The sequence below is a fragment of the Acinonyx jubatus genome, chromosome B2 (assembly GCF_027475565.1).
Source record: "Acinonyx jubatus isolate Ajub_Pintada_27869175 chromosome B2, VMU_Ajub_asm_v1.0, whole genome shotgun sequence".
Classification (NCBI taxonomy): domain Eukaryota; kingdom Metazoa; phylum Chordata; class Mammalia; order Carnivora; family Felidae; genus Acinonyx; species Acinonyx jubatus.
The window spans coordinates 2,312,434-2,338,851 of record NC_069385.1 but is presented as its reverse complement, the minus strand read 5'-3'; the positions used below and the strand labels follow the sequence as shown (position 1 = coordinate 2,338,851).

The following is a 26,418-nucleotide window of genomic DNA, read 5'->3' as shown; positions in this document are numbered from 1 at the left end:
CCTGGGAGGGGGCTTGGGGTGGGCACGAATTCGGAGAAAATTCCGGATTCCGGACAAGGAAGGGCAATCCTCAGGGAGTAGCCTTGGGGCTGGCGCCTCAGCCCCTTGGCGCCCCAGCGCCCACCCAGCCCTTTCTGGAAGAGGGGGTCTCCAATGTCCACCACCCCTGTTTGAGGCAGCCTTTCCGTGGCCCCGGGAGGCTCCTCCGGACCCGACGCCACGTGGGCAGGGAGCTAGAGAGACAGCAGCTTGGTGAGCGTGCCACGAGGGAGCGAGCTGGATGGTGGCCGAGCCTTCCCGCTGGGCCCGCCCCAGGGCACGGGCCTCCCTCTGCTGGCCTGCCCCACGGAGGCCTGCCCTGCGCACAGAAGGGGGCAGGCAGTGCGTGGGTCAGGCATCTAGGGCAGGACAGGGTGACAGGCCCGAGAGCCACATCCATCTCCGGATTGAGACGCATCATTTGAAAACTGGCCCGAGGGGGGCTTCCAGGTGTTATTCGTGGATTTTATGTCTTTCCCTACTTTTGACTCTAAACTATGGGTAGTGTCGGGTGCAGGCGAGCATCCCGCAGGTGTTCTGTGCGATGGCTCGCGCATGACCGGGGCCCCCTTCCTCCCCGAAGACACATCTCGAGGGACGCATCGTCCCCGGAGGTAAGGCCCGGCCCTGGGGAGGCGGGAGTGACCTAGACCACGAGCACAGCTCTCCTCAGGCCGCGAAGGACCTGGCGTCCCCCTCCCTCGGGAGCCCCGGCCCCCGCCCGGCCCCGGGGCAGGCGGCCCTGAGACCCACGGGCGCAGGTGAGGCCGCACAGGTGCCCCGCGTGCCGCGCTGTCTCGTACCCGGGTGTAGTCGCCCGCGAGGAAGGCCTGCTCGAACCCGCTGTACATGGGCAGCAGCACCAGGAGACGCAGGCGCTTGTCTCCAAGGAGCCTGAAGGTCGACAGCAGGGTGGACCAGAAAGGCGGCCCCTCGTCTCCTTCGCGTTTCCTCTGCGCATCTTTGATGGGTTCCAGAAACGCGGCCACGAGCAGGACGGCCAGGACGCCGCTCCCTGGAGGGAAGACAGAGGGCGCGAGGCCGAGGTCCAGGACCTACCTGCTACTCACCCCCCATCTGCCCCCTCCTCTCCTTGGGGGCATCCATTCGGGGCCAGCAACACAAACTCCTCGGCGCCCTTCCTGAGCGACCACTCCCCTGTCCTGACCCTCAAGGAATTCCCACTGACGGCCAGTCTCCCTTCTCGGGATGGCGAGTCACCGCGGTTCTCGTTTGCTGAGTCTCGTGTCTATTCCAGCATCTTTACCCGGAAGCCCTGGGGGGCGAGCTAGGTGCATGAGTGTGGCGCCTCCTGAATGCGATGGGATAGCGCGTGTTTGTAGACAGTAAGTGGCAGTAAGGTGCGCTAAGGAGGCAGATCCCCCAAGGGGACCGGCCAAGGGGAAGGACAGAGCAGAGCCGCGCACCTGCGGGCTTTGGGTGAGGGAGGGCGCCGAGAGGCGCCGTTGCAGGTGGGGTGCTGTGCCCGGGGCCGCGGAAGCCCGGGCCCCGGGCGGAGGGACGGCGCGGGGGGCGCCCCCTTCACGGTGGGTGCGAGTGCGCTAACTGTGCAAGCGGGTTTTGTTCAAGACAACTCTTCATCCCCACCCCCCGCAGTGGGGGACACCATGCGCCTTCGTGATTCCCCAGTGGTGACCGGACCTCCGTCTGCACCACGAACCCACCTCGATACCCGGATCGAGGGCTACAGCTCACTGACTCTTGTTCACACGGACACCTCTTTCCTTGCTGGTGGTGTGGGGTCCGCGTATACCCGGTTTTCTCCTCCCTGGCTCAGTGCTAAACACGGTGCTCTGCGAGCCACAGAGGCACTCGGGAGCCGGGAGGCTTTTTCCGTTTCTCTGAGGGGCCGCCAGGGATTTCTAGCCCAATGGCTGAGGCCCGGCAGCCTTGAAGGGGACTCGAGTTATTTTTTTCTCTGTACTTGGTCTCAGCGTCCGCCTGCACGGTGCGCTGGCCCGGTGCTGGGGGAGCGCCCGGCTCACGACCCGCCCCCTTCCACGTTGTCAGCAGAGATGCCGGACCTGTCCCCACATGCCCCGCACACCCCGGAGGTGCCGATCTACTTCTAAGCCTGATTTCTGTCATTCAGCCGCTTTCCCCTGGGCTGAACACAATCCTCTCTCCCCAGGTCGGGCTAACTCCGCATTTTGACGACACTTTCCAACACACGGCGCACGGAAGTCTGCTGAACTGCCGTCCGAGGTCGTGGGCGGTCACTACCTGTCCCCTGGAGACCCGGTGAGTGCCACCAGTCAGAGCCACGTGCAGGGGGCCTCTGGGCATCTCAGCTGCGAAGCGGTTTCCAGAGCGGTCCATGCACAGGCAAGACGGGTGTGTAACCATGTGGAGGAGGCGTGCCGTCAGCTCCCCACTGACCGGGGCCACGACCTCCCCCGTGGGCAGGCGCGTGAAGCCATCGGGACACATGACTCCCAGGATAAGAGCCTCGAGGCAGCCCTGCGGGTGGGTCGCGGTACGGAAGCCACGTGTTTACTAGGAAAAATCACACACGGTCCAGGGCCGCCCGACCCAGAACCTTCTCAAGGGGCGTGAATGTGCGTGCGTCGCACGTCTAGTATACTGGAGCGAATGGCTTCGAAAGGAATTTCCTCATGAGGACAGAGCTCAGGGATCGCGGGAAAACACTCTGGGGAGGCGGAGTTCTTTCCTTTAGTCCGTTCTTCTCCATTTCGGTTTGCTTTGTGTGTGCGTGTGTGTTTCTACGGTAACACGGCCTTGCTCACAGGAGGGAGACCCATGAAACCCTGCGTGAGGCCAGGGTACGAATAATCAGAGACGATTTCTTCATGGGACACGTGCACAGTGCCCGTTTGACACGACCGTCTGGACTGCCACTCCCTCGGGCCTCTGGATGCCGTGGGCACGAGTTCTGGCTAACGTCGGGCCTGGGGCAGCGGCCAGAGACCTGCCGGAGGGGACTGAGGGCCGCGTGCTGAGCAGGGGAACCTCACACGGGGGCTGAGGATGCAAAAAACGCATTTTCCACGGCCTGTGCTGTTCCTTGGGACCAGGGCAACGCAAGCCGCGGGCCAGCACCTGCTCCTGGCTGCTTTCGTAAGTAAAGTCTTATTAGAAAACAGCCTCGGGGCGCCTGGGTGGCTCAGTCGGTTAAGCGTCTGACTTCGGCTCAGGTCGTGATCTCCCTGTTCACAGCTTCGAGCCCCGCGTCAGGCTCTGTGCTGACGGCTCAGAGACTGGAGCCTGCTTCGGATTCTGTGTCTCCCTGTCTCTCTGCCCCTTTCCCGCTCATGCTCTGTCTCTCTCTCTCAAGAAATGAATAAACATCAAAAAAAAAAAAAAAAGAAAAGAAAACAGCCTCGCTCTTCATTTACATGTTACCCGTGGCCTCTCTTCCTGCCAAAAACATCACTGAATAGTTGCAGCAGAAACCACTCGGTCCTCAAGCCTAGAATATTTAGTGTCCGGCCGGTGGGGGAAAAACCGGAACACTGCTGTTTCGCAGACGGGGGGACAAACAGAAGCTTTAGTTTTTGTGGTTAAACGCTCGCTGCCCCTTACTCTTCATTCTTCCTGCAGATTGGGGCGGGGGTGGGGGGGTCTCACAAGGGCCGGCTTCTCTGCCCACGAGTTTTCTGTATTTCCAAAGGACGCTAATGCTGCAGTCTGTCCGGGAAAGGAGTCTACACCTGTCCAGACCGTCTAGCACAGCATCGAGGCTTTCCACGGTGGGTCACGGCTCATCCCACAACGGTCTCCGGCTCCTCTGTCCCCTCCAGAGCCCCGTCTGCCGCGGCCACACCAGCGCCTCTGTGCTTCTCTGCCTGTAGTGCCCTCTCCCCCCTCCCTCTCTGCCTGGTAAGCCTCTCCTCGTCCTTCGACACCCGCTCGGTACCACCGCCTCGTCAAAGTTGCCCTGGACCCCAATCCCTCGAGAAGATGTGACCACGTGTCAGCTGGAAACCTCGTTCAAAACACATGCATCGAATTTCTGTTAGCCGAATACACATCTTCTCCTGCATCGGGCTCTGAGCTTATGGAAGGTCCTGAGTTACTAGTTTCAGGACCGGAGAAAGTCCACGTCATGGCGTGGCACTCGCTGGTGCTCGCTCCGCTTTGCCAACACAAAGTGGCTGTTTTACAAGTTCTCACTCAGTGACCTCTGATCTGGAGGTGACTTTGCTGGCAACTGATGGTCTCAGCATAGGGACGGATTCTGACGGCACATGCAGCCTTGGTAACCTTTGATCCCATTAGGATCCTGGACTCAGTCCCACCAAATTCAACATGTTTCAGACCCGTGATCTTTAAGAAGGACAAAGAATAGATTTAAATTCTCTTCAAATGGTAAAAACAAACAAACCGACCCAGCCAACACAAAAAACACTACTCTAAAAATACCCCCTTTGATTATAAATCTAGTGACTCTAACAGGGAGGTCATTTAGAAAATGATTCACATAAATATTTTGCATTAACATGAGCTTCTAAGGATAAGAACCAGCAGAAGAATGAACTCCCTTTGGGCAGCCATCTTTCCATGAACTTCCAATGTGTGTGTCCTTCAGCTGCATTGTGACCAGTAGCTGAGAAGCCTGGGGTCTTCCTGATTGGAGAATGGTCACTTCAGGAAGGACCCCGGCCCCACACCAGCGAGAGCCATTCAAATATATTCCTCAGAAAAAGATGACAACTTACAGGGTTTTGGATTTCCAGGGTCACTTGGACATAGTTGACACACAAGTAGCCAATCCATCAATACCGTGGTATACCCTGGTCCTATCCAGTATGGTAGCCATCGGCCCCACGTGGCCATCAAGCATTTGCAATGTGGCTGTTGTGACTTAGGAACAGTATTTTTAATTTAGGTAGTAAAAATGTAAATAAACACATGGGGCTGACGGCTACAGAACTTTGCAGAAGAAAAATGACTCTGTTATCGCAGGAAACTCTATTAGACAGCCCTGGTCTTCTGCACTTGATTTCCTACGAAGAACACATCGGTGCAAAGCTGAGCACACTTTACAGGAATATTTGTATGTTGGGAAGATGCTCTTTCTCAACCCAGGGAAGAGTTAGGTTTGCTTCCCCTGGGACTCGGCCCGCCGTGAGCACATACCCGTGTAGATGCCCAGCAGGGTGTAGATCAGCGTCTGCGAGGGTCGCTGGGTGCTGTTGGTGGACGCTGTGGCCATCAGACAGTCACTGGCCCCACAAGACAGGAGCTGCTCCTCTGGGATGGCCTCTGTGCAGTCGGAAGCAAAAAGATGACAGGAGGACGTGGAAAATTGATAGGACAAGGGGCATGAGGATTCAAGTGTGCAGCCAACAGGGGCCTGGACACCCCAGGGCCAAGAGTCACGATGGGTCAAAGCCACGAGACATGGGTCTGTTTGACCAAGTGCCTCCAGATACACTTCCCCCGGGCACGTGTCCGTATCCATGATTTTAAGACACGCTGCACAACAGCTACTTGTATTACTTTTCGGACATAATGAAAACATCCAACATTTCCGAACTAATCAAGAAGAAATAAGGTGCTTTAGGCTAGGTGTCAGGACCACTGCGTTCTCTTTCGCACTCATCTGTAGTGGTCCCATGACCTTGGGCAGGTCGCTTTGGCCCTCTCCTGAATGCTGGTTTCCCAATCTGCTAAAAGAATAAAATGGGCACCACCAGAGGCTCCCAGACTGTGTCAGAGTCTCTGGAGGAGGCGGACGTCATGGAAGAAAGGACATCTGTCGTGATACAGATGTCATCACATGGAGCGCCACAAGTCCCCCTTGGCTGGTGCGCTCGCCGGGCCCTTGGAATGCCTCGCTCCTCGGGGTCTGGGTCCCAGGGTCGCTTAGAGAATTAAGCTCTCTTGCCTGAATGGCTTTAAACCTGTCCACTCCATTTCCCACCAGTCATGCTGTAGAGACCGAAACTTAGTCCCAGTTTCTGTTGGATTATCGTTGACCTCGACAGCAATAATGAGTAAAAACGGGTGTCTATGACCTGCTGGTTTCCCTTCTCCATGCACTTAGCAAGTGATGGCATCACATGAGGAACAGGGCCAGGGGGATTTGGGAGTCCCCCAAAGGCAGGACTTCATAGGGGATGGCAGGATGCAGGTCCAGGACAAAGAGGCAGAAATAATCCAGATAGCAGTCAGGAGTCAGGACCTCTGCCCACCCCTATCGATAAAGGTTTCCTGTAAGAATTGAAGAGATTTATTTCCCTCTGTCCTTGGTTTAAATCTTCAGACGTCAGAGGGCGCAGGCACAAAACAGATCCACACTTTACGTCCAGATGAAAACATGGGTTAAGACATCAGCCGTCAAATGTTCAAATCGGTTATGGGACAACAGGTCGTTTGTGGAGCATTTAAGACAATGGATAGTGGATCAATTCAGTGGGACAATAAATCAGTCGAGCCTGTTCTTAGTCTAAAAGGATAGTGATGACTCCAGGAACCCAAGGTCCATTGGCAGTGGCCCTCTGTTCTCCCAGGACACTACTCTGGGGGGCTCCCCCTGCCCACAGAGGGCAGGGTCAGAATGGCCAGGGCACTTGTGGACAAGACGGACACGCCCAGACTCCCCCAGGGAACAGATGGGGACCAGGGAAGGCTGGGCACAGGCAGTTGAGAACCATGTCTTTAGGTGATTCACCTGCTCCAGTTGTGGAATAAAGACATGTGTAAATGGGATGGGGGGCCCTCTCGGGGGTCATCACGGAGCCCCGTTTCCTTTTACCTTGACTGGGTGTCTGGCCAAACACCAGAGATGAGATCAGGTTGCCCCACACCCCGGACGACTGGAAGATGAGAAAGAAGGTGCCGAAATACTGGTTCACCACGTCTCTGCCAACTTTCCCTGCCTTCTCTGCTTGTGTGTTTCCCATGATGGTGAGGTACGTGCCCTGAGCAGACCACAGCGGAGCTGCTCCCAGACCCAGCAGTATGGAGGTCGGAACCAAGGTGAACCTGTAAAATAAAACACAGACAGACAGTACCTTCCCCCCTCCAATCTTCCCTACCTTTGCAGAGAAGGAAACTCCATGCCTAGCCCGTCGTAAGCCTTGTCATGTTTATGGATTGGTTAGACTGACGGCTTCACCACAAGACCCAGATAAAGGACCCAACTCGGTGCCTTTTCTGGTTCTGGTTAGTTTGCAAGAGACAAATTCATTGCCAGTGAGTTTTCTTTGTGTTTGCAAGCAACCACCAATGAGCTGGGATTACAAATAAGGCTGGGTGGTTTTTGAGTATTTCTAACAGCTTTAGTTTAAAACGATTTATTTATTTTTTGAAACGTTGATCGATCGATTGAGTGATTGGTTTACCTTCTTCATTGAGGACTCTGTGTGAAAACTCCATGGCAATAAGAAAAAGAAGAACGTGAAATCACCGTAATCATCACGTCCTAGGTGACAACAGGTGTCCCTCCAAGGGATCTTTGATAGGTGTGTTCCCGGGAATAAGATTGTGGGGCCGGTGCCCTTGGAGCTTGGTCCCAGAGGACGCCTCTCCATCAGGGAGGAGGTAGGTCTCAGGCCGGGCCCCTGCACCCTGATGTGTCCACTCTCTGTGATGGGGTGAGGCCACGGTGTTGGGTCCTCGGGTCACCTTCTTCTAAGTCTCCTGAAATTCACCCTCGACGTGTTCGTCAAGGTCTAGCTCTCATCATTGGGGCCATAAAAGTGCCCCTGGTGCAGACAGGGAAACTCAAGGCCCGTGAAAGACGTGAGGGAAGGTCAGGGCTGGGAAGCAGGGGAGGAGATGGGCCTAGCAAAAGGGACAGAGACATCTTGGTGGGAAAAAAGGGGAAGAAAGCCTGTCCTGTCCCAGCAGCAGACAGGAATTTCCGGAAACGGGCTCATTTTAAAGTGAAAGCAGCAGGGAGCCCTCAAGCGGGCTCCAGCTCAGTGCTCCTGAGCAGGAACCTGCGTCCTGAGCCAGACCCGGGCGCGAGCCGTGTGGGCTGTACCAGCTGGCGTAGAAGTTGCCCAGGGAGAAGGCCACGTAGCAGCACATGGAGATGACGATGGTCCACTTGCAGCCGAACCTCTTAATCAGGAGCGGTGGGAGGAACATGGAGGACAGGAGCATCCCGCTGTACAGCGTGCTGAGCGCCGTCACCCCCAGCCCTTCCTCGCCATACAGGCTGCTCTGTGGGGACAAACCCAGCCCTGGTCAGAGGGGCCAGTAGCCAAGGGGACAGAGCTCTGGGTCACCACTAGGTCCCTGAGGCCACGAGCAACAGGCTACTCTGAGGAGGTGCTCCCTCCCAGCTGTAGGTGCTCCCCTCCAGCTCACAGGTTCTCCCCTCCCAGAGGATAGGTGCTCCCCTCCTGCTGGCAGATGCTCCCCTCCCAGCTGAGAGGCGCTCCCCTCCAGCTGACAGGTGCTCCCCTCCCAGCTGACAGATGCTCCCCTCCAGCTGACGGGTGCTCCCCTCCAGCTGACAGATGCTCCCTTCCCAGCTGACAGGTGCTCCCCTCCAGCTGACAGATGCTCCCCTCCAGCTGACAGTTTCTCCCCTCCCAGAAGATATGTGCTCCTTTCCCAGCTGACAGGTGCTCAGGTGCTCCCCTCCCAGATGAGAGGTGCTCCCCTCCAGCTGACAGATGCTCAGGTGCTCCACTCCTGCTGACAGTGCTCCCCTCCCAGCTGACAGGTGCTCCCCTCCTCTGACAGGTACTCCCTTCCCAGCTGACAGGTTCTCCCCTCCAGCTGACAGGTGCTCCCCTCCAGCTGACAGGTTCTCCCCTCCCAGAGGATAGGTGCTCCCATCCCAGCTGACGGGTGCTCCTTTCCCAGCTGACAGGTGCTCAGGTGCTCCCCTCCTACTGATAGTGCTCCCCTCCCAGATGACAGGTGCTTCCCTCCAGCTGACAGATGCTCAGGTGCTCCCCTCCAGCTGACAGGTTCTCCCCTCCCAGAGGATAGGTGCTCCCCTCCTGCTGGCAGATGCTCCTCTCCCAGTTGATAGGTGCTCCCCTCCAGCTGACAGGTGCTCCCCTTCCAGTTGATAGGTGCTCCCCTCCAACTGACAGGTTCTCCCCTCCCAGATGATAGGTGCTTCCCCCCCCCCCCCCCGCCCCAGCTGACAGGTGAGGCCTGGGAGAAAGCACAGTCCAAACCATGAGTCAGCTGCTGCTAGATCCTGGGGAGAGGGAAAGCCTGAGGCCCAGTGCTGGGGTCACTCTGGGGCAGATGGCCACATGCCTTCTGTGAATCCGTTTTTATCTCTAGGAGAGCTTTGTATTTCTCCCCTTTAAGCTGAGGAAACAGAGTTACTGTCCTCGTGGAAGAGATAAAGAAGGGGACACTGTCTGCTCGCAGACTGACACGCACAGTGGGGTGCCCAGATGATCTGGAAGCTGGTACTCTAATGCTTGGTTTCTAACATCCCTTCCTGCCTGGTCGCCCCTGCAAGACGTGTTGTGGCGAGGGACCCTGTACCACGCGGCCAGGTACTGCTCTCTGACATTCCCTCACTGCCGATCTGCCCCCCGGAATCCCAAACCCTCGGGCTGACTTCTTACTCTGCCTTGTGTCCACCGGTCCAGGATTCCCGCTTCCTTTGCTGCCCGGCCCCCCGACGTGCTCCCACCTTCCTTGTCCTCGCTTTCCAGAGGGTGCCCATTGTTCCAGCGCAGATCAGGGGTGTCTGAGGGCTCCTGGGTAACGTCATCCACGGAGACCTGTGCTCTGATCTGCTGTTGGAATTTTGCCTGACCTCTGGCACACACCACATGCTGACCCACGATGTCACCCCAGCTGACAACGATACCTTCGAACGCAGGGAAATGTTCTGCTTTTTCCAAATCTCTCCTGATGCCTAGCCCAAAGCAGGTACTTAAACGGGTATTTGCGGATGAATTAAAACGGATGATAAAAACAGCTAGTCCCAAGAGAATTCTGACATCTGGTTGGAAGGTGGAAATTGAGCACTCTGTTCTGCCGTGGGGGTTAGCTGGAAATTTCCATTTATAACTCTGGCTGCTAAGAGTGCGGAGCGAGAGAGCTGGATGAGCCTGAGGCTTTGTTTCCTTCATACATGCGCGTTAACTCCTCCTGTCTGACTGGGCTCGCCTCCTTGGGTGTGAGTGAGAGGCGCGAGGCGTCGCTCTGCGTTGGGACTTCTTCCGCCCACAGCACCGCCGCGAGCCAACGAAGTGCATAAGGCACTTGTAATCAGATTTGACTGCAAACCACCGAAAAGGAAGACGGATGCCAGAAGCCAAAGTGGAATTTTAAAAGCAAATTTCTTTTCTACGTGAATGGCCACGTTCAAACACCTGTTTGCCTGTGTTAGGAGAGCCAGTCGGCAAATACACGTGTGAAGATAAGTACGTGTGCATGTTGAGCTCGAATTGTGCAAGATCTGCCTGCATAAACAATTGGGACATTCACTCAGCTCATTCAACAAACAGAGTCTTAAACGCTTACCCGCAGAGGCTGTATGCACCTGCTCTAGTGGAAAAAAAGGAAATTTCAGCAGCCGCTGCCTTCCAGGAGTGCACAGTGGACAGGAGCCAAGAGGAATCATTAACAGCAGCAAAAAGTCTATTGCAGTGCGGAGTGAGTCCTGCAAGGGAAACTCGGGCCAGCCCAGTGGGGTCAGGAAGACTTTCTAGAAGGAGTGAAGACCAAATGAGATCTGGAGGATGAGGGGGAACCTGGGGAAGGGTGGGAGGTGCCGAGGGCAGGAGATGTGGGGATGCGTTTTTACGGGCCTCATCCTGGGCGGAGAGGCAGCATGGAACATTGCACGATGGCCAGAGCCGTCAAGTTCTTCTGGGAGATGATGCTGGGCAGCCTGCCAAGATAGGTCCCAGCTCAGTACTGGGGAGTAGGGTCGGATCTTTAAGCCCATAGAGAGCCTGAGAAGAGAGTTCAGCTGGAGATTAGCACGCACCGATGACTCTCATTCACAGAACTATCCATTGTTTGCCCCCTGCGTGTCTGGCCCGTCTTGGTCAGGGGGACTCGGTCCTGGAGCGGTGGCTGTGGTCCTGGCATCACACGATCACAGGCGTCTGCCTCAGCACCTGTGAGCACCCCACCCAGACTTCAGCTCCAGGGAGCAAGGAAGGGAAAGAGGTGACATCCGAGTGGAGATGTGAAGGACTAGCAGATCAGTAGCCACAGGGGTGTGAAGGCTGCAGCTGCTGCAGGGGGAAAGCTGTGTAGATGCGTGCCTGGGTCCCGGGGTGAGTCCAGATCAGGGCTGGGACCCTGGGGATTGGGAATGAAGCCCGCCAGTTGAAAGCCAAAGGAAATGACAGGGACAGACAGGTGCTTCCAGCATCGCGGGGATGCAGTCATGCCTCAGGTCACTTCTGTCCATGTCATTGAATTCCTTTGCTTAAGCCAGTCCTGACCAATGGAGACACTTATCTCAGTTAAACCATGTTTACATATTCTGGACCAGCAAAGGAGGAGATAAGGCGGTTCGGGCTGGGACAGAGGGTGGGGGAAGTGGGTGGCGGGGTGGTGCACAGAGCTGGAGGTCTGGTCCTCTGATGTCTTCCAAGGAAGAGGGCACCTCAGCAATGATCGTGGGTGCTTCTACTCCCAAGACCCCAGGCAGACTGGGGTGGGCCTGGGTGTGCGGGGGGTGGGGGCCACCTGCTCTCTCTGGGTTGTGGCCCCTGTGTTAAGTACACTTCCAAACACAAGCAACTGGGCCTCTGGGTGGCTCAGCCAGTCGAGTGTCCAACTCTTGATCTCGGCTCAGGTCATGATCTCATGATTCACAGGACTGAGTCCACATCTAGCTCTGTGCTGACAGCACAGAGCCTGCTTGGGATTCTCTCTCTCTCCCTCTCGCTCCGCCCCTTCCCTGCTCCCTCTCTCTCTCTTTCCTTCTCTCTCTTAAAATAAAATAGAAGATATTTGTAAATGACGTATCAGATAAAGGGTTAATGTACAAAAATCTATAAAGAACTAGTCAAACTCAACATCCAGAAAACAAATAATCCAGTGAAGAAATGGGCAGAAGACGTGAAAAGACACTTCTCCAAAGAAGACATCCAGTTGGCCAAGCGACACATGAAAAGATGCTCAACATCACTCATCGTCACGGAAATACAAATCAAAACCACGACGAGATACCACCTCACCCCTGTCAGAGTGGCTAACATTAACAACTCAGGCAACAACAGATGCTGGTGAGGATGCGGAGAAACGGGAACCCTTTTGCACTGCTGGTGGGAATGCACACGGGTGTGGCTGCTCTGGAAAACAGTGTGGAGGTTCCTGAAAACATTAAAAATAGAACTACCCTACGACCCAGCAACTGCACTACTAGGTATGTATCCAAAAGATACAGGAGTGCTGACTCGAAGCGACACATGCACCCCAATGCTTATAGCAACGCTATCGACAATAGCCAAAGTATGGAAAGAGCCCAAACGTCCATCAAGTGATGAATGGATAAAGACAACATATACACAATGGAATATTACTCGGTAATCAAAAAGGATGAAATCTTGCCGTTTGCAACAACGTGGATGGAACTAGAGTGTGTTACACTAAGTACAGTAAGTCAGTCAGAGAAAGACAAACACCATATGACTTCACTCATATGTAGGAATTTAAGAAACAAAACAGATGAACGCAGGGGAAGGGAAGGAAAGACAAGATAAGAAAGAGAAGGAGGCAAACCATGAGAGACTCTTAAATACGGAGAGCAAACTGAGGGTTGCTGGAGGGGAGGGGGGAGGGGCTGGGGGATGGGCATCGAGGAGGACACCTGCTGGGATGAGCACTGGGTGTTGTATGCAAGGGATGAATCGCTGGGTTCTACTCCCAAAACCAACCCTACACTGTGTATGTATGTTAACTAACTCAGATTTAAAACAGAAACAAAAACAGGTCTCCTACATCAGAGCCAAAAATCATTATGGAGCAGAAGCTGGAAAAACAAGAGAAAGGAGCTAGTTACTGAGAGAAACAGACGACAGGAAATGAGGAAGAGAAGAGAGGGAAACCATCTGACACCTTTCTACTGCTCATGAAACCTACACGCTCCTTCTAATAAACTTTAAAAAGGAAACAACAACAACAACAACAGCAACAACAACAACAAGTAACTACCTGGGGAAGATACAGCCAATCTACTTTTAGGCAAATGTGACTCTTGTTACAGCCTTTTAGAGGTTTGAGGAGGAGAGAGTGCCATGGGGGTTGGGGTCAAAGCTATGGAGACAACTTTGTCCTAGTTCACTGTTTTGCTTAAAGAAGCTTGGAATCTCAGGGCGCCTGGGTGGCTCAGTAGGTTAAGTGTCCGACTTCGGCTCAGGTCATGATCTTGCGGTTTGTGGGCTCACTCCCTGTGTCAGGCTGACAGGGGCCGGAGTCTGCTTTGGATTCTGTGTCTCCCTCTCTCTCTGCCCTTCCACTGCTCATGCTCATGCTCATGCTCATGCTCTGTCTCTCTCAAAAATAAATAAACATTAAAAAAATTAAAAAAAAAAGAAGCTTGGAATCTCTATGGTCTAGCAAAATAGGATAAATTTATGTTACTACCCCAACCACAAAGCCAAAGGCACGAAGACACAGAATCCGCAATGAGTCATCCTGTGACTCTCCCTCTTTTTTTTTTTTTTTTGAGTGTTTTACTTATGTTTGAGAGAACGAGAATGAGCAGGGGAGGGGTAGAGAGAGAGGACAGAGGATCTGAAGCGGGGTCTGAGCTGTCAGCACGGAGCCCGATGCGGGGCTCGAACTCACGAACCGTGAGATCATGACCTGAACTGACGTTGGTTGCTCAACCGACTAAGCCACCCCGCCGCTCCCGTGTGCCTCTCTCTTTTTAACTGTGTCAAAGGCAAATCACATCACGAGCCCAAGACCCACAGTCCTTGTCCAAGGGTCAAACACACACTCCCTGTTGTGCAATCCTGTTGGAGAGGGTGGGGCTGCACATTTGTAAGCACATAAAAACCACTGTTTGAGAGGATTTGGGAGTGAATCGGTTAACAAGAAATCCTACATTCCTTGTCTTCTGTGACCCTGCGGATTCTTAGAGGCCAAGAGATGGACGTTTGTTCAGAAGTGTCCTCGCTTACCTGCAGACTCTGCAGACCTCCGTAGGCCGTAAAGAGAAGCAGAAATCCAAACGAAACCACAAGAACATTCTTCAGGCTGCTTTCCATCATCCTGATTAAAGACGTCAACCATCAGTGGACACGTAGGTTCGTAGTTCCCTAAAAGAAACCAACGGGGGCACAGGAAAAGCAGTCTGTACCAAGAAGTCACATTCTGTCTCTCGTCGGAGTTAGAGGCACCTAGGTCATTAAGGCTGATGGGAGTTCATGAGCTTGGTTATCACCGACACCGTGAAACACTAGGGACGCTGCTATGTATTCACCTTCTCTGCAATCCACAGTAACTACAATCCACAGTAACGGGGCAAAAGATCGGACTTCTATCAGCTTGTACTTGAACTTTCCCCCTATTAACTTCTAGCAGATATAATCTTTAAAATAATGATTTTCACGTTATATATATTATATAATGTAATACATGTATAACATGATTACATTATATACATATATATATATGTATATAATGGTACCTTTCACATTGAAAGAAATTGTCAATGGTGCAGAATATGGATGTACTTGTCTTTTTTTAAAAATTTTTTTTTAATGTTTGCTTATTTTTGAGACAGAGACAGAGCATGAACGGGGGAGGGTCAGAGAGAGAGAGACACAGAATCCGAAGCAGGTTCCAGGCTCTGAGCTGTCAGCACAGAGCCCGACGCGGGGCTCGAACTCACGGACCGTGAGATCATGACCTGAGCCGAAGTTGGACACCCAACCGACTGAGCCACCAAAGCGCCCCTGGATGTACTTGTCTTAAAGAACAGAGTATAGATGTGAGTTTCAAGACACATAGCTCAGCTTCTGAAAAATAGTTAACATGATTGTAAGATCTAAGGGCCAAAGTATTTAAAAAAATTTTTTTAATGTTTATTTATTTTTGAAAGAAGAGAGAGAGAGAGAGAGAGAGCAGGGGGAGGGGCAGAGAGAGGGAGACACAGAATCCAAAGCAGGCTCCAGGCTCTGAGCTGTCAGCACAGAGCCTGACATGGGTCTTGAACACACAGACTGTGAGATCATGACCTGAGTCAAAGTCAGACGCTTAACCAACTGAGCCACCCAGGTGCCCCAATTCTAGTTTTAATTTTTGAGGAACCTCCATACTGTTTTCCAGAGCGGCTGCGCCAGTCTGCATTCCCACCAATGCATGAGGGTTCCCCTTTCTCTGAATCCTCGCCAACCCTTGTTTCCAGTGTTGTTAATTTTAACTATCCTAACGGGTGTCAGGTGACATCTCATTGCGGTTTTGATTCACATTTTCTAATGATTCGAGACGTGTGTATTTATTCACGTACCTGTTGTCTTTTTGTAGATCTTCTTTGGAGAAGTGGCTATCAGGTCCTTTGCCCATTTTTTAATTGGGCTGTTTATTTGTCTTTTGTCCTTTCTTGCTATTGAGTTTTGTGCATTCTTTATGTATTTTGGATATTAGCCCCTTATCAGATACATGGGTTGCAAATACTTTTCCCATTCCATAGGTCGTCTTTTCACTTTGTTGGTGGTTTCTTCAGCTGAGCAGAAGCTTTTTGTTTGATGAAGTCCCGCTTGTTTATTTTTCATTTTGTTGCCTGTGCTGTAGGTGTCGCATCCAGACATTACCACCTAGAGTCATGTCAAGGAGATTTATTGCTAAGTTTTCTTCTAGGCGTTTCATGACAGCAGGTCTTATATTTAAGTCTTTAACCATGTTGAGTTAATTCTGGGTGGAGTAAGATATGGGCCCAGTTTCATTCTTTTCCATGTGAATATCCAATTATTCCAGCACCATTTATTGAGAAGACTGTCTTCTTTTCTCCGTTGAGTATTCTTGGCTCCCTTGTCAACCATTGGTTAACTGTATAATGCTGGGGTTTATTTCTGGGCTTCCATTTCTGTTCCATTGGTGTATTCACCTGTTTTTATGCCAGTACCTTACTCTTTTGATGACTAGTGCTTTATAGTACAGCTTCCAGTCAGGGAGTGATGTTTTCTGCATTGTTCTCAGGATTTATTTGGCTATTTGGGGTCTTTTGTGGTTCCATATAAATTTTGGGAGGTTTTTTCCACCTCTGTAAAAAATGCCATTGGAATCTTGATAGGGATTGCCTTAAATCTATAGAAGGCTTATGGTAGTATTAGCATTTTAACAATATTAATTCTTCTAATCCATGAACATGGGATACTTTTCCATTTGTTTGTGTCTTCTTTAATGTCTTTCATCAATGTCTTATAGTTTTCAGAGTACAGATCTTTCACCTCCTTAAATTTATTCTTAAGTATTTTGTTTTTTACGCTATCCCACTTACAAGTGGGATAAATTTCAATTATTTCCTTTTGTAAACATTTGTTCTTGGTGTATAGAAACACTACTGATTTTCATATGCTGATTTTGTATCCTGCAACTTTACTGAATTCATTGATTAGATCTAATGGTTTTTTTGGTTGAATCTTTAGGATTTTCTCTATATAAAATAATGTCATTTGCAAATAGAGACAATTTTACTTCTTCCCTTTTAATTATGATCCCCTTTATTTCTTTTTCTTGCCTGATTGCTCTAGCTAGGACTTCTATATTATGTTGAATAGAAGTGGTGAGAGCGGGCACTGTTGTCTTCTTGATCTTAGAGGAAAAGTTTTCAAACTTTCACCATTGAGCATGATGTTAGTTATGGGCTTGTTATATATGGTCTTTATGATGTTAAGATATGTTCTTTCTATACCTAGTTTGTTAAGAGTTTTTATTGAGAAAAAAATGTTGAATTTTGCCAAATGCTTTTTCTGCCTCTATTGAAATAATTATATGATTCTTTTTTTTAATTTTTTTATGTTTTTTTAAAATTTATTTTTGAAGGAGAGAGACAGAGCACGAGTGGGGGGAGGGGCAGATAGAGGGAGACACAGAATTTGAAGCAGGCTCCAGGCTCTGAGCTGTCAGCACAGAGCCCGACACGGGGCTTGAACTCACAAACTGCGAAATCATGACCTGAGCCGAAGTCGGACGCTCAACCTACCGAGCCACCCAGGTGCCCCAAAATGATTATATGATTCTTTTCTTTCATTCTATTAATGTAATGTATCACAATGATTGATTTTTATATGTCAAATTATCCTCACATTTCAAGAGGTAAATCCCTTTTGATCATGGTGGACAGTCCTTTTAGTGTGCTGCTGAATTTGGCTTGCTAGTATTTTATTGAGAATTTTGCATCAATATTCATCAGGGATATTGACCTGTAGGCCTTTTGTTTGTTTGTTTTTCTGGTAGCATCCTTTTTGGATTTGGTATCAGGATAATGCTGACATCATAAAATGAGTTTAGAAACATCCTCCCCTCTTCAATTTTTTGGAAGAGCTTGAGAAGAATTAGTGTTAATTCTTCTTTAAATGTTTGGTAAAATTCACTGATAAAGCCAGTGGTTCTGGGCTTTTCTTCATTGGGAGATTTTTTTATTACTTTGTCAATCTCCTTCCTAGAAATTTGTCTATTCATATTTTTTATTTCTTCCTTATTTAGTCTTGGTAGTTATATGTTTCTAAAAATTTTTCCATTTTTTTCTAGGTTGTCCAGTTTGTTGGCATATAGTTTCTCCTCATAGCCTCTTATGGTCCTTTGAATCTATGTGGTATCCACTCTAAAGTTTCCTTTTTCATTTATAATTTAGTTGATTTGGGTCCTTTCTCTTTTGTTTTTGGTTAGGTAAGGATTTGTAAATTTTATCATTTCAAAGAACCAAGTCTTACTTTAGCTAATCTTTTCTATTGTTTTTCTTTCTTTATTTCATTTATTTCTGCTCTAATCTTTATTATTTCCTTTCTTCTTCTAACTTTGTGTTCACTTTTTCCTTAAGGCATAAAGTTCAGTTGTTTATTTGGGATATTTTTTGCTTCTTAATATAGGAATTTATTGCGATAAACTTCCCTCTTAGAACTGTTTTTCCTGCACCTCACAAGTTCTGATACATTATGTTTCCATTTTTGTTTTTCTCAAAAACCTTTTTATTTCTCCTTTAATTTCTTCTTTGATCCATTAGTTGTTCAGGGGAGTGTTGTTTAATTTTCATGTGTTTATAAATTTTCCAGTTTTCCTTCTGTTATTGATTTCTGGGTTCATGACATTGTGGTCAGAGAAGATACTTGATATAATTTCAATCATTTAGAATTTGCTAAGACTTGTTTCATGGTCTAACATATAGTTTATTCTAAAAATGGCCCACGTGTACCTGAAATGAATGTGTATTACAATGCTCTGTACATGTCTATTAGGGCCATTTGGTCTACAGTGTTGCTCAAATCTGTTGTTTCCATATTGATTCTCTGCATGATCTCTCCACTGTTGAGAATGGGGTAGTAAAGTCCTTAACTATTATTGTATTCTTACTGATTTATTCTTTTACCTCTGCTAGTTTTTCCTGTATATATTTAGGGATCGAATGTTGAGTACAGAAATATTTATAATTGTTATATCTCTTTGATGTATTGACCCTTTCATCATCATTTAATAATCTTCTTTGTCTCTTTGTTACCGTTTTTAGTTTAAAGTCTGTTTTGTCCAGCGTAGATATATCTACCCCTGCTTTGTTGTTGTTACCATTTGCTTGAAATGTCTTTTCCATTCCTTCACCCTCAGTCTGTGAGTGTCTTTAAGGCTAACATGAGCCCCTTCTAGACAGCATATTGTGTGATCTTGGTTGTTTATCCATTCAGCTGTTCTGTCTTTTAATTGGAGAATTCAATCCCTTTATGTTTAAAATAATTATTGATAGGTAAGGACTTACTATTGCCATTTTGTTGTTTCCTGTTTTTCTGTTTTTCTGTTTATTTTTATTTATTTATTTTTTTGTCTTTGACTGCTGACAATTTAATTACAATTTGTCTCAGTGTAGCCCTAATTGGGCTCAACTTATTTGGACTTCATGGATCTGGATGTCCATTTCTCTCCCCAGGTTTGGGGAGTTCTCAGTCATTGTTACTTTCAATATACTTTCTGTTCCTTTCTCCTTCTCTTCTCCTTCTGGAATTTCCATAATGTGAGTATTGTTTCTTTTTATCGTGTCGTATAATTCCCACAGGCTTTCTTCACTCTTTTTCATTCTTTTGTCTCTTTGCTCCTCTGACTGAATAATTTCCATTGTTCTGTCCTCCAGGTCACTGATTCTTTATTCTGCGTGGCTGAGTCTACGCTTAAAAACTTCTCTTCTGTTGAATTCTTCAGCTCAGTTATTGAATTTTTCAACTCCAGGATTTCATTTGTTTGCTTCGATGGTCGCTATCCCTTGCTGAACTTCTTATTTTGTTCGTGCATTGTTTTCCTAATTTTGTTTAGTTGTCTGTCTGTGTTCTTGCACTTCACTAAACTTCCTTAACAGGATTATTCTGAATTGTCTGTCTGACGGCTCATAGATCTCCATTTCTTTAGAGTCAGTGATTGGAGCTTTATTGGTTTCCTTTGGTGGTGTCATACTTACCTGATTTTTCATGATCCTTGATTCACTGCAGTGGCATCTGTGCATTTGAGTAACTGAGCTCTTCTAGATGTTCCAGATTTGCTTTGGCAAGGAGAGTTCTTCACCAGTCAGTTCAGTTTGAGTTTCTGGGTGTGTCTGCTGGTAATGTCCTTGGGCAGATGGGCCCTACTATTACGGTCTATTTTTGGCAAGACAGCTTTTCCAGCTCTGTGGTTGGGAATTGGGGTTGTGCTACTGGCTGAGAACTGTTGAATAGGACTGCTGGTTTGTTTCCTACTCAAGTGAGGCTGTAGGATGGGCTCCATGTCTGGCTGGACTCTCTGGTCAGATTTACCAGCTGGCCAGGGCTGGGTAATATTCAGTACTAGCTGGGGCTGTGAATTAGCTTCCCTGCCTTGGCAGGGCTGCAGGACCAGGACCTATACAGCCCATGGTCTGGGGACCTGAATCGGGCCAGAATTCTCTGGTCAGGTGAGGCCACCGGTCAGCTCTGCAGATGGGGGAAGTCACAGGCTGGACCCTCGGTTCAAGTGCCGCTGTACGTAGGACTATTGAGTGGGCTATTCAGCTTCTCACGTGCTTTGGTTAGGTTCCCTGGCCTGACAGGCTGAAAGCTGTCTTCAGTGATGAGCGGGGCTGTGAATTAGATGGGCAGGGATGCCCAGGAACAACAGGGGAAACAGTTCTAAAGCTGGTAGAGTTCTTTGTTTCTTAACTCAAGCCAACCCGTACCCCAAGCTCCCTGGAAGAACAGGGCCCCTAGCTTTGCTCTGCGAACTATGGCCTCTGTCTGCCCCTCTCTCTGCTCTAGCACTGCTGGGTCACATGGCTTCCAGGCGTTGTCACCAACCCTTCTGTCTATACGGGGCTGGAAGACACTCTGCACCGCGGATGGGGCTGTGTCTCAGCCCCTGTGCCCGGACGGGAAGAGGAAAAGACATTCCGGGTTTCTCTCGGTTTCCCAAACAAGCTGTCTGGTTTGGAGGGGCTGGGACTCGGCTGTGCATTAATTTCCCTGCCGTGTGCCGCACGGGAAGCCCCCACATTCAGTGCTGGCTTTTTCTGGGGGCCGTCAGCTCTGCCCGCCCGCCTCTGGGCTCCAGCAGAACTGGGTGCACAGCTTCCAGGACTGGTTGCCAGCCCTTCTGCTCAAACGGAGCTAGAAGGCAGCCTCCATGGTGAGCGGGGCTGTGACTCAGCACCTTGCCTGGGCACGGGCGAACTGGGCTCCAGGGCTGGCAGGATCCTCGTCTGAGGATCCGAATCAGGCAGGTCTGCACCCCATCCCGTTCCCCGGGCAGACCGCACCTCTGACTTTTGCAGTTTTGCTGTGGAACAAAACCTCTCACTGGGATCCCTGCTTGGGCACCGCAAATATGAACTTGGTCTGCCAAGATCCAAGTGCTGTCGCAAGCCCCGCCCCCCTCCTCCCTGATAGTCACACTCCCAGTGGGTCACACTCCCAGTGGTCGAGCCCTGCACATTCCCCTGCATTCCCCATGGTATGAAATCAGATTAGGGGCTCCCACAAAATGACTCATGTGCCAGGCAGCCTAGCTGTGAGCCCAGGTTCCCTCTTCCCACTGGAGGAACCAGAGGCTCGGGGGAGACCTGTCCTCATGGCGCTGTGCTGGCCTAGGGGAGGGGCAGAGTGGCTAGCGTGTGGTCGTGTGGTCGTCTCTCTTACCCTGTTGCTGCGGGATGGCCTGGTCTCTGAGGTGCAGGCGGTGCCTCGGCCCCACTCCCCTGTTCCGGGATTCTCTCACTGGTGTTGTTCTCCAATAGTCGTGAGTGGCTCTCGGGAGAGGGAGCGAAGTCAGGGACAAGCTATGTTGCCATCCTAGTGACGACATCCAGAATATCTCCTAAGGGAGGTCCACTAGGACCGTGCCTAGGCCGTGCCTGTGATGAGGACAAGTTTAGAGGAGGCCACAGTGCGTTCCTCGTAAGCAGAGGGCCCAGCCTCAGAAGTGTGTGCTCACTAATTTACAGACTCCTGCAGGGACAAGCATGGGAAATTCCAGAAACCCGAAAGCTGTCTTGACTTGTCAGCCAGTTTCAACATTATTAGCAAAACGCATAACTGGAACTGTGAACCCGGGCCCCGGGGTGAGCCTCAAATGGCTGACGCCTTCGGGTGTCAAAAATACCCATAACCACCTCTTTCTTTAAAATTAACAGGGGCACCCGGGGGGCTCAGTCGGATGAGTGTCCGACTTCGGCTCAGGTCATGATCTTGCGGTTCATGAGTTCGAGCCCCGCGTCGGGCTCTGTGCCGACAGCTCGGAGCCTGGAGCCTGCTTCCGATTCTGTGTCTCCCTCTCTCTCAAAAATAAATAAACATTAAAAAAAAAATAAAATTAACATCAGCACCTTATCACTTGGAGGAGAAAAAGATGGTTTTGTAGATCTGCTTGGATCCTCAGGATCGCTCACTGGATATTAAGGTGAAAGACTCAGTGCCTGGCACACGGCTGAGACAAAGAATGTTCTAGAGACTCATGGGGTCTGACAGGCAGGAGATTTTCCCAGCCACTAGGTGCCACTGTTGGGCTAACACTGAGCTCCCCTAATGCTCCCAGGGGGCGTCCTAGAAGGTCACACTTTAGATCAGCAAACTTCCAGCTAAGAAGCTAAAGACAGCCTTAATTCTTGGAAGTCTAATCAGGGATCGGCTCTTTTAAAGAAATTACTTCTGGAAGCCAATTAATATCAATTTTCTTGACATTTAAACCTGATACCTTTGTTGATAAAAGCAGCACCATACAAATTCAAATTTGTCATCATCATTACTTACACTTTCATCTAATGAAGATGAAAAATGCATATGTGAGGACGGGAGCAAATTATTGCTTGAAGTTCGGAATTCTTATACTTTGGAAACAAATGTATTTGGTGGCTCCTTTTTTTTTTCCTGGAAGAGCAATTTATACTCTCTGATCTCTGGCTCCAGAAAGCATTCTCTTCATCTCCTAGCCAGGGTTTCAAAGCATCTGAAGCCTCGAAGGGGCAGGCTGGCCGGTGGGTGAGGCGGGTGCCTGTGAGGAGCACGCTGGTAGGCGGTCCTCTGGAGCGGGCTGGGGTCCTCCTGGGTCCTGTCCTCCCTCGGCTGAGGCCCCTCCTGCTCCTCATCACTTATCAGAGAGCGGAGACCCTGCTCAGGACAAAGTCAGCAGAAGCAGGGCCCGGAGAAGGACCTGAAATATTCCCAACTGTGTTCATGCTCACGGTGTTCCCTCGGAGCCGTGCTGCGATTCTGGGTCCTCCCCGCCCCCGGGGTCCCTGGCGCTCATTCCTCCTGAGCCTCAGAGGCCTGACCACACAGCCCGCATCTTCCACAGGAATCGGCAGAGCCCCCGAGCCGCGGCTTCTGGAAAGGCTAAGCAGCGTCACCTTGTCCCAGAAAGGCTGGCGGGCCACGCTTAGCGCTCGTGTGTGTGCCTGCTAGCGTCGTGACGCGGAACGAGTCTGAGAGGGGAAATGCCCCACACCATCCTCTTGTCTTTGGACATATATTTTTAAAGATTGTGTTTAATGTTTCGTTTTCATTGAAGGAGGGAGAGACAGAGAGACAGAGTGCGAGTGGGGGAGGGACAGAGAGAGAGGGAGACACAGAATCCGAAGCAGGCTCCAGGCTCTGAGCTGTCAGCACAGAGCCCGACGCAAGGCTCGAACCCACGAACCTGAGACCGTGACCCGAGCTGAAGTCGGACGCCAAACCGACTGAGACCCCAGGCACCCCACACTCTCGTATTTGGGAGGGGAAGGGAGGCGCCAGGTTTACCCACACGCGTGCATGCACATGCACCCACGCCCCTTTTGTTTTTCACGTGCACGCTCCCTTTCCCTCCAATGGGCCTTCTGCTGCCCGAGCTTCAGCACCAACTTCTGCAGTCATTCAAGCTACTTGCTGGGCCTGCCCTGGGTCGGATACGCCCGTAGCACCCAGAATCGTATCCGGACACTGACGGAACACAAGGGCTTTGTTTGCAACGAAGCAAACAGAGAAATCAAACAAGTTCAGGTGGGGTACAGACCGTCCCCCAGTAGAGCAGGTCATGTGATGGGTCGTATGCGGAGGGCGATCACACTCAGCCCCCGCCCCCATCTCCACGAGGGTGACAGAGAGGCTGCCCGGCTCCACCGATGCCCACCCAGAGGGGTCTTCCCCCACAGAGAGTTCCAGCCCCACGTCTTGTGAGCCCAGCAGAGCCTGAGACCTTCTGCTTCAACAGGGTCCTGGGGAGCCCTGTGAGTAGCTAAGAAAGCTGGGACAGTCAAGGGCCAAATACACCTTCGCCCGTGATCCCCGGGCGAGCGGCAGAGTGGTGGTCATGCTGGAATGTTCTGGGTAGTTTTCAATCCATTAGTTTGTCTGCACAGGCAAAGCTTCGGGGCTGTAAAACTACCTTGGTAAATCTCCAAGGATAATTTTGTGCCTTTGATCCCACAACACGCAAACGTCCATAAAGTTTGAATTATGTCCCCAAAGTCAGCAACGTCACACGTGTGGATTTTACCTAGTTCTGTGCCTCCTTCGCTCCCGTCATTATCGTGGCACACGGCGTCCTGAATTGTGGAGAACGCTGGATGTTTTCCTGGTTTGCCTTTGGTCGCAAGGAGCGCGAACGACTCTATTCAGTAGTACCTCGGGAAACCCTTGCGTAAGACCTGTTTTCGCTTCGGCAAGTCGCAGGACCTGTTTGCAAATTGCAGCTCATCCAGCGGCTGCTTATCTGGGAACTGCTTGGCTCTCTGGGAAAGATTTGCCGGCAAGATGTGGAAAGGCAGACCGGATGAGAGCGTGGTGTGGCCGAGAACATTTTATAAACCCTTCTACTGAACATTATTGCTTGGTTTTTGAACAAAAGTAGCACGAGCCCATTTTAATGGAAAAAGTCATCTCCATGGGGCCCAGAAACAAAACAAATGAGCGGATAAAGAAGAAAGAGACGAATCAAAAAACAGACGCTTGAGCACAGAGGACACCCTGGTCACCGGAGGGGAGGGGTGGGGGAAGGGATCAGTGGTTTGGCGTCTGATGTGGCGATGAGGACTGTGTGGTGTGTGGATGTCAAATCACTCTCTTGTACAACTGGATCTAATATAACACGGTGTGTTGACTATACTTCAATGAAAAATGAAGACATTTAATAAGAAAAAAGAAACCTCTTGGACACATGTGCATATGCGTACGTGAGTACCAATATACACACAGGTGCACGCGTTGCACACCCGCATACAATGAGCCTACAAGCAGACTCGGGCCAAACCCTTCTCTGCACAGCACAAGTGTGGGCGTAGGGGGCGAACGTGCCCTCTGTCCCACGCACCTGTATACCGTTCCCCCATTTTTAGGAAAACCATTTAATTTGAAAAAGCATAAAGATTTTTATTTCGTTATTACTTTTTTTAGAGAAAGGGAACGAGGGTGTGCGAGCGGAGGGGGGGGGGCAGAGAGCGACTCTCAAGCAGGCTCCGTGCCCAGCACAGAGCCTGACGTGGGGCTTGACCCCACGAAATGTGGGATCATAACCTGAGCTGAAATCGAGAGTCAGGCGCTCAGCTGACTGAGCCACCCAGGCCCCCCGAGAGTAAACATTTTTAAAGGAAACTATATTTATAGAAAGGGTTTTGTGACAAAGAACTCTGAACATTAAACTGAAACTCAGAATTATTTCTAGCCTCTGACTTCATCAGCACCCTCTCTGAGGCGTTCTCCCGCTTCCCCGGCCCCCAAAGCCAATGCAAACAGGTTGTCCAAGTAGCTGCCACCAGAAACCGCTAGCCCTGCTCACAGCTTCCTGTGCTTCTAGACGGAGCCTCACCGCCACCCGCCGCCCCTGCACGAGACGCGGGCGTCCCTTGGAAGCGTGGTGGAACCCCACTGCCACCCTGCTGCCTGTGTCCGCTTCGTCCCTACCTGCTTCCACACGGGGTCAGCAGCTCCTCGAGGCCCAGCCTGTCTGGGACGAGCCGGAGAGAAGCAGGACGTGCGCTTGAGCCCCTGGAGGCGGCCCGGCCGACAGCTGTGCGCACGGCTCCCTGCGGACATTCCCTCCAGGGCCGTGGGGACACGTGCGGTGCTGCGGCCTGAGACCCCTAGCTAGGCCCGCTCGCCGTGGTGGCCACACGCTGGACTCTGCTCTCTGCCCCCGAGGATCAGCTGTCCCCCCCCCCCCGCCCCGTCTGGGAGGCAGCCACGCACCTGCTGCTGCCACTCAGTCAGGAAGCTCTCCCCGCACCTCCATGACTGTGGCAGGGCCGTGGGACCAGAGGCCGTGACACGGTGGGGAGGCACAGAGAAATCAGGCTGATGACGTGTCCGGGAACCGGGGGATCGTGACTCACAGGTGAGCAAGGGCTCTGCGCTCACAGCGCATGGCCTGCGGGGCAACTCGGCCCTTGGGGGCCAGGGTCCTGCCACCGGGGCCCCGTGTGCCGCGTTCCCAAGGCAGGGCGCCCAGCTGGTGTGAACCTGGAGCCTTCCACACAGATGTCTCCCTGAGGGCCCTTCGCCGGCCGGGAGTCAGCAGCGCACCTGCTGTGTCGGCTGACCTTCCGAACCCCACGCGGGCCTGCCCCTCACCTCGCGACCAGATTTCCTCGGGAAAACGGCTGTGCGTGGGTTCTGCGAGCCAGGTCGCGTCTTTCCAAGTCATCGCCAATAGTCTGTTTTCTAACACCACGTGTGAGTGATGGCATGGTCTTTACTGAGTTCCCGGTGGCCGTGGCTCAAGCTCCGTTTTGTGAAGTGGGATGGGAGCGGGGACCGAGGGAGGAAGGTCACATTCGTAGCCTTCGGACTAGTTTCTTGTCCGGGTCTTTCC

At 51.1% G+C, this 26,418-nt stretch overlaps 1 protein-coding gene across 4 annotated transcripts in view; it reads right to left on the bottom strand.

Moving 5' to 3' along the window:
• The window catches only part of UNC93A (unc-93 homolog A), a 39,542-nt gene extending 13,846 nt beyond the window's left edge, over window positions 1-25,696 (bottom strand). Inside the window, exons 1-6 of one of the 4 annotated variants that reach the window (XM_053221982.1) lie at window positions 25,512-25,696; window positions 14,109-14,246; window positions 8,015-8,196; window positions 6,782-7,011; window positions 5,161-5,286; window positions 843-1,054 (exon numbers count right to left, since the gene is read on the bottom strand). In XM_053221982.1, coding sequence (XP_053077957.1) covers window positions 843-1,054; window positions 5,161-5,286; window positions 6,782-7,011; window positions 8,015-8,196; window positions 14,109-14,198 — 840 coding nt within the window. In that variant the 5' untranslated portion in view covers window positions 14,199-14,246; window positions 25,512-25,696. Of the gene's footprint in view, window positions 1-842; window positions 1,055-5,160; window positions 5,287-6,781; window positions 7,012-8,014; window positions 8,197-14,108; window positions 14,677-21,275; window positions 21,518-25,511 lie in introns of those variants that run through there. The other 3 variants (XM_053221983.1, XM_027056470.2, XM_053221981.1) reach the window with 3 other exon arrangements.
• Window positions 25,697-26,418: the final 722 nt, after the last annotated feature.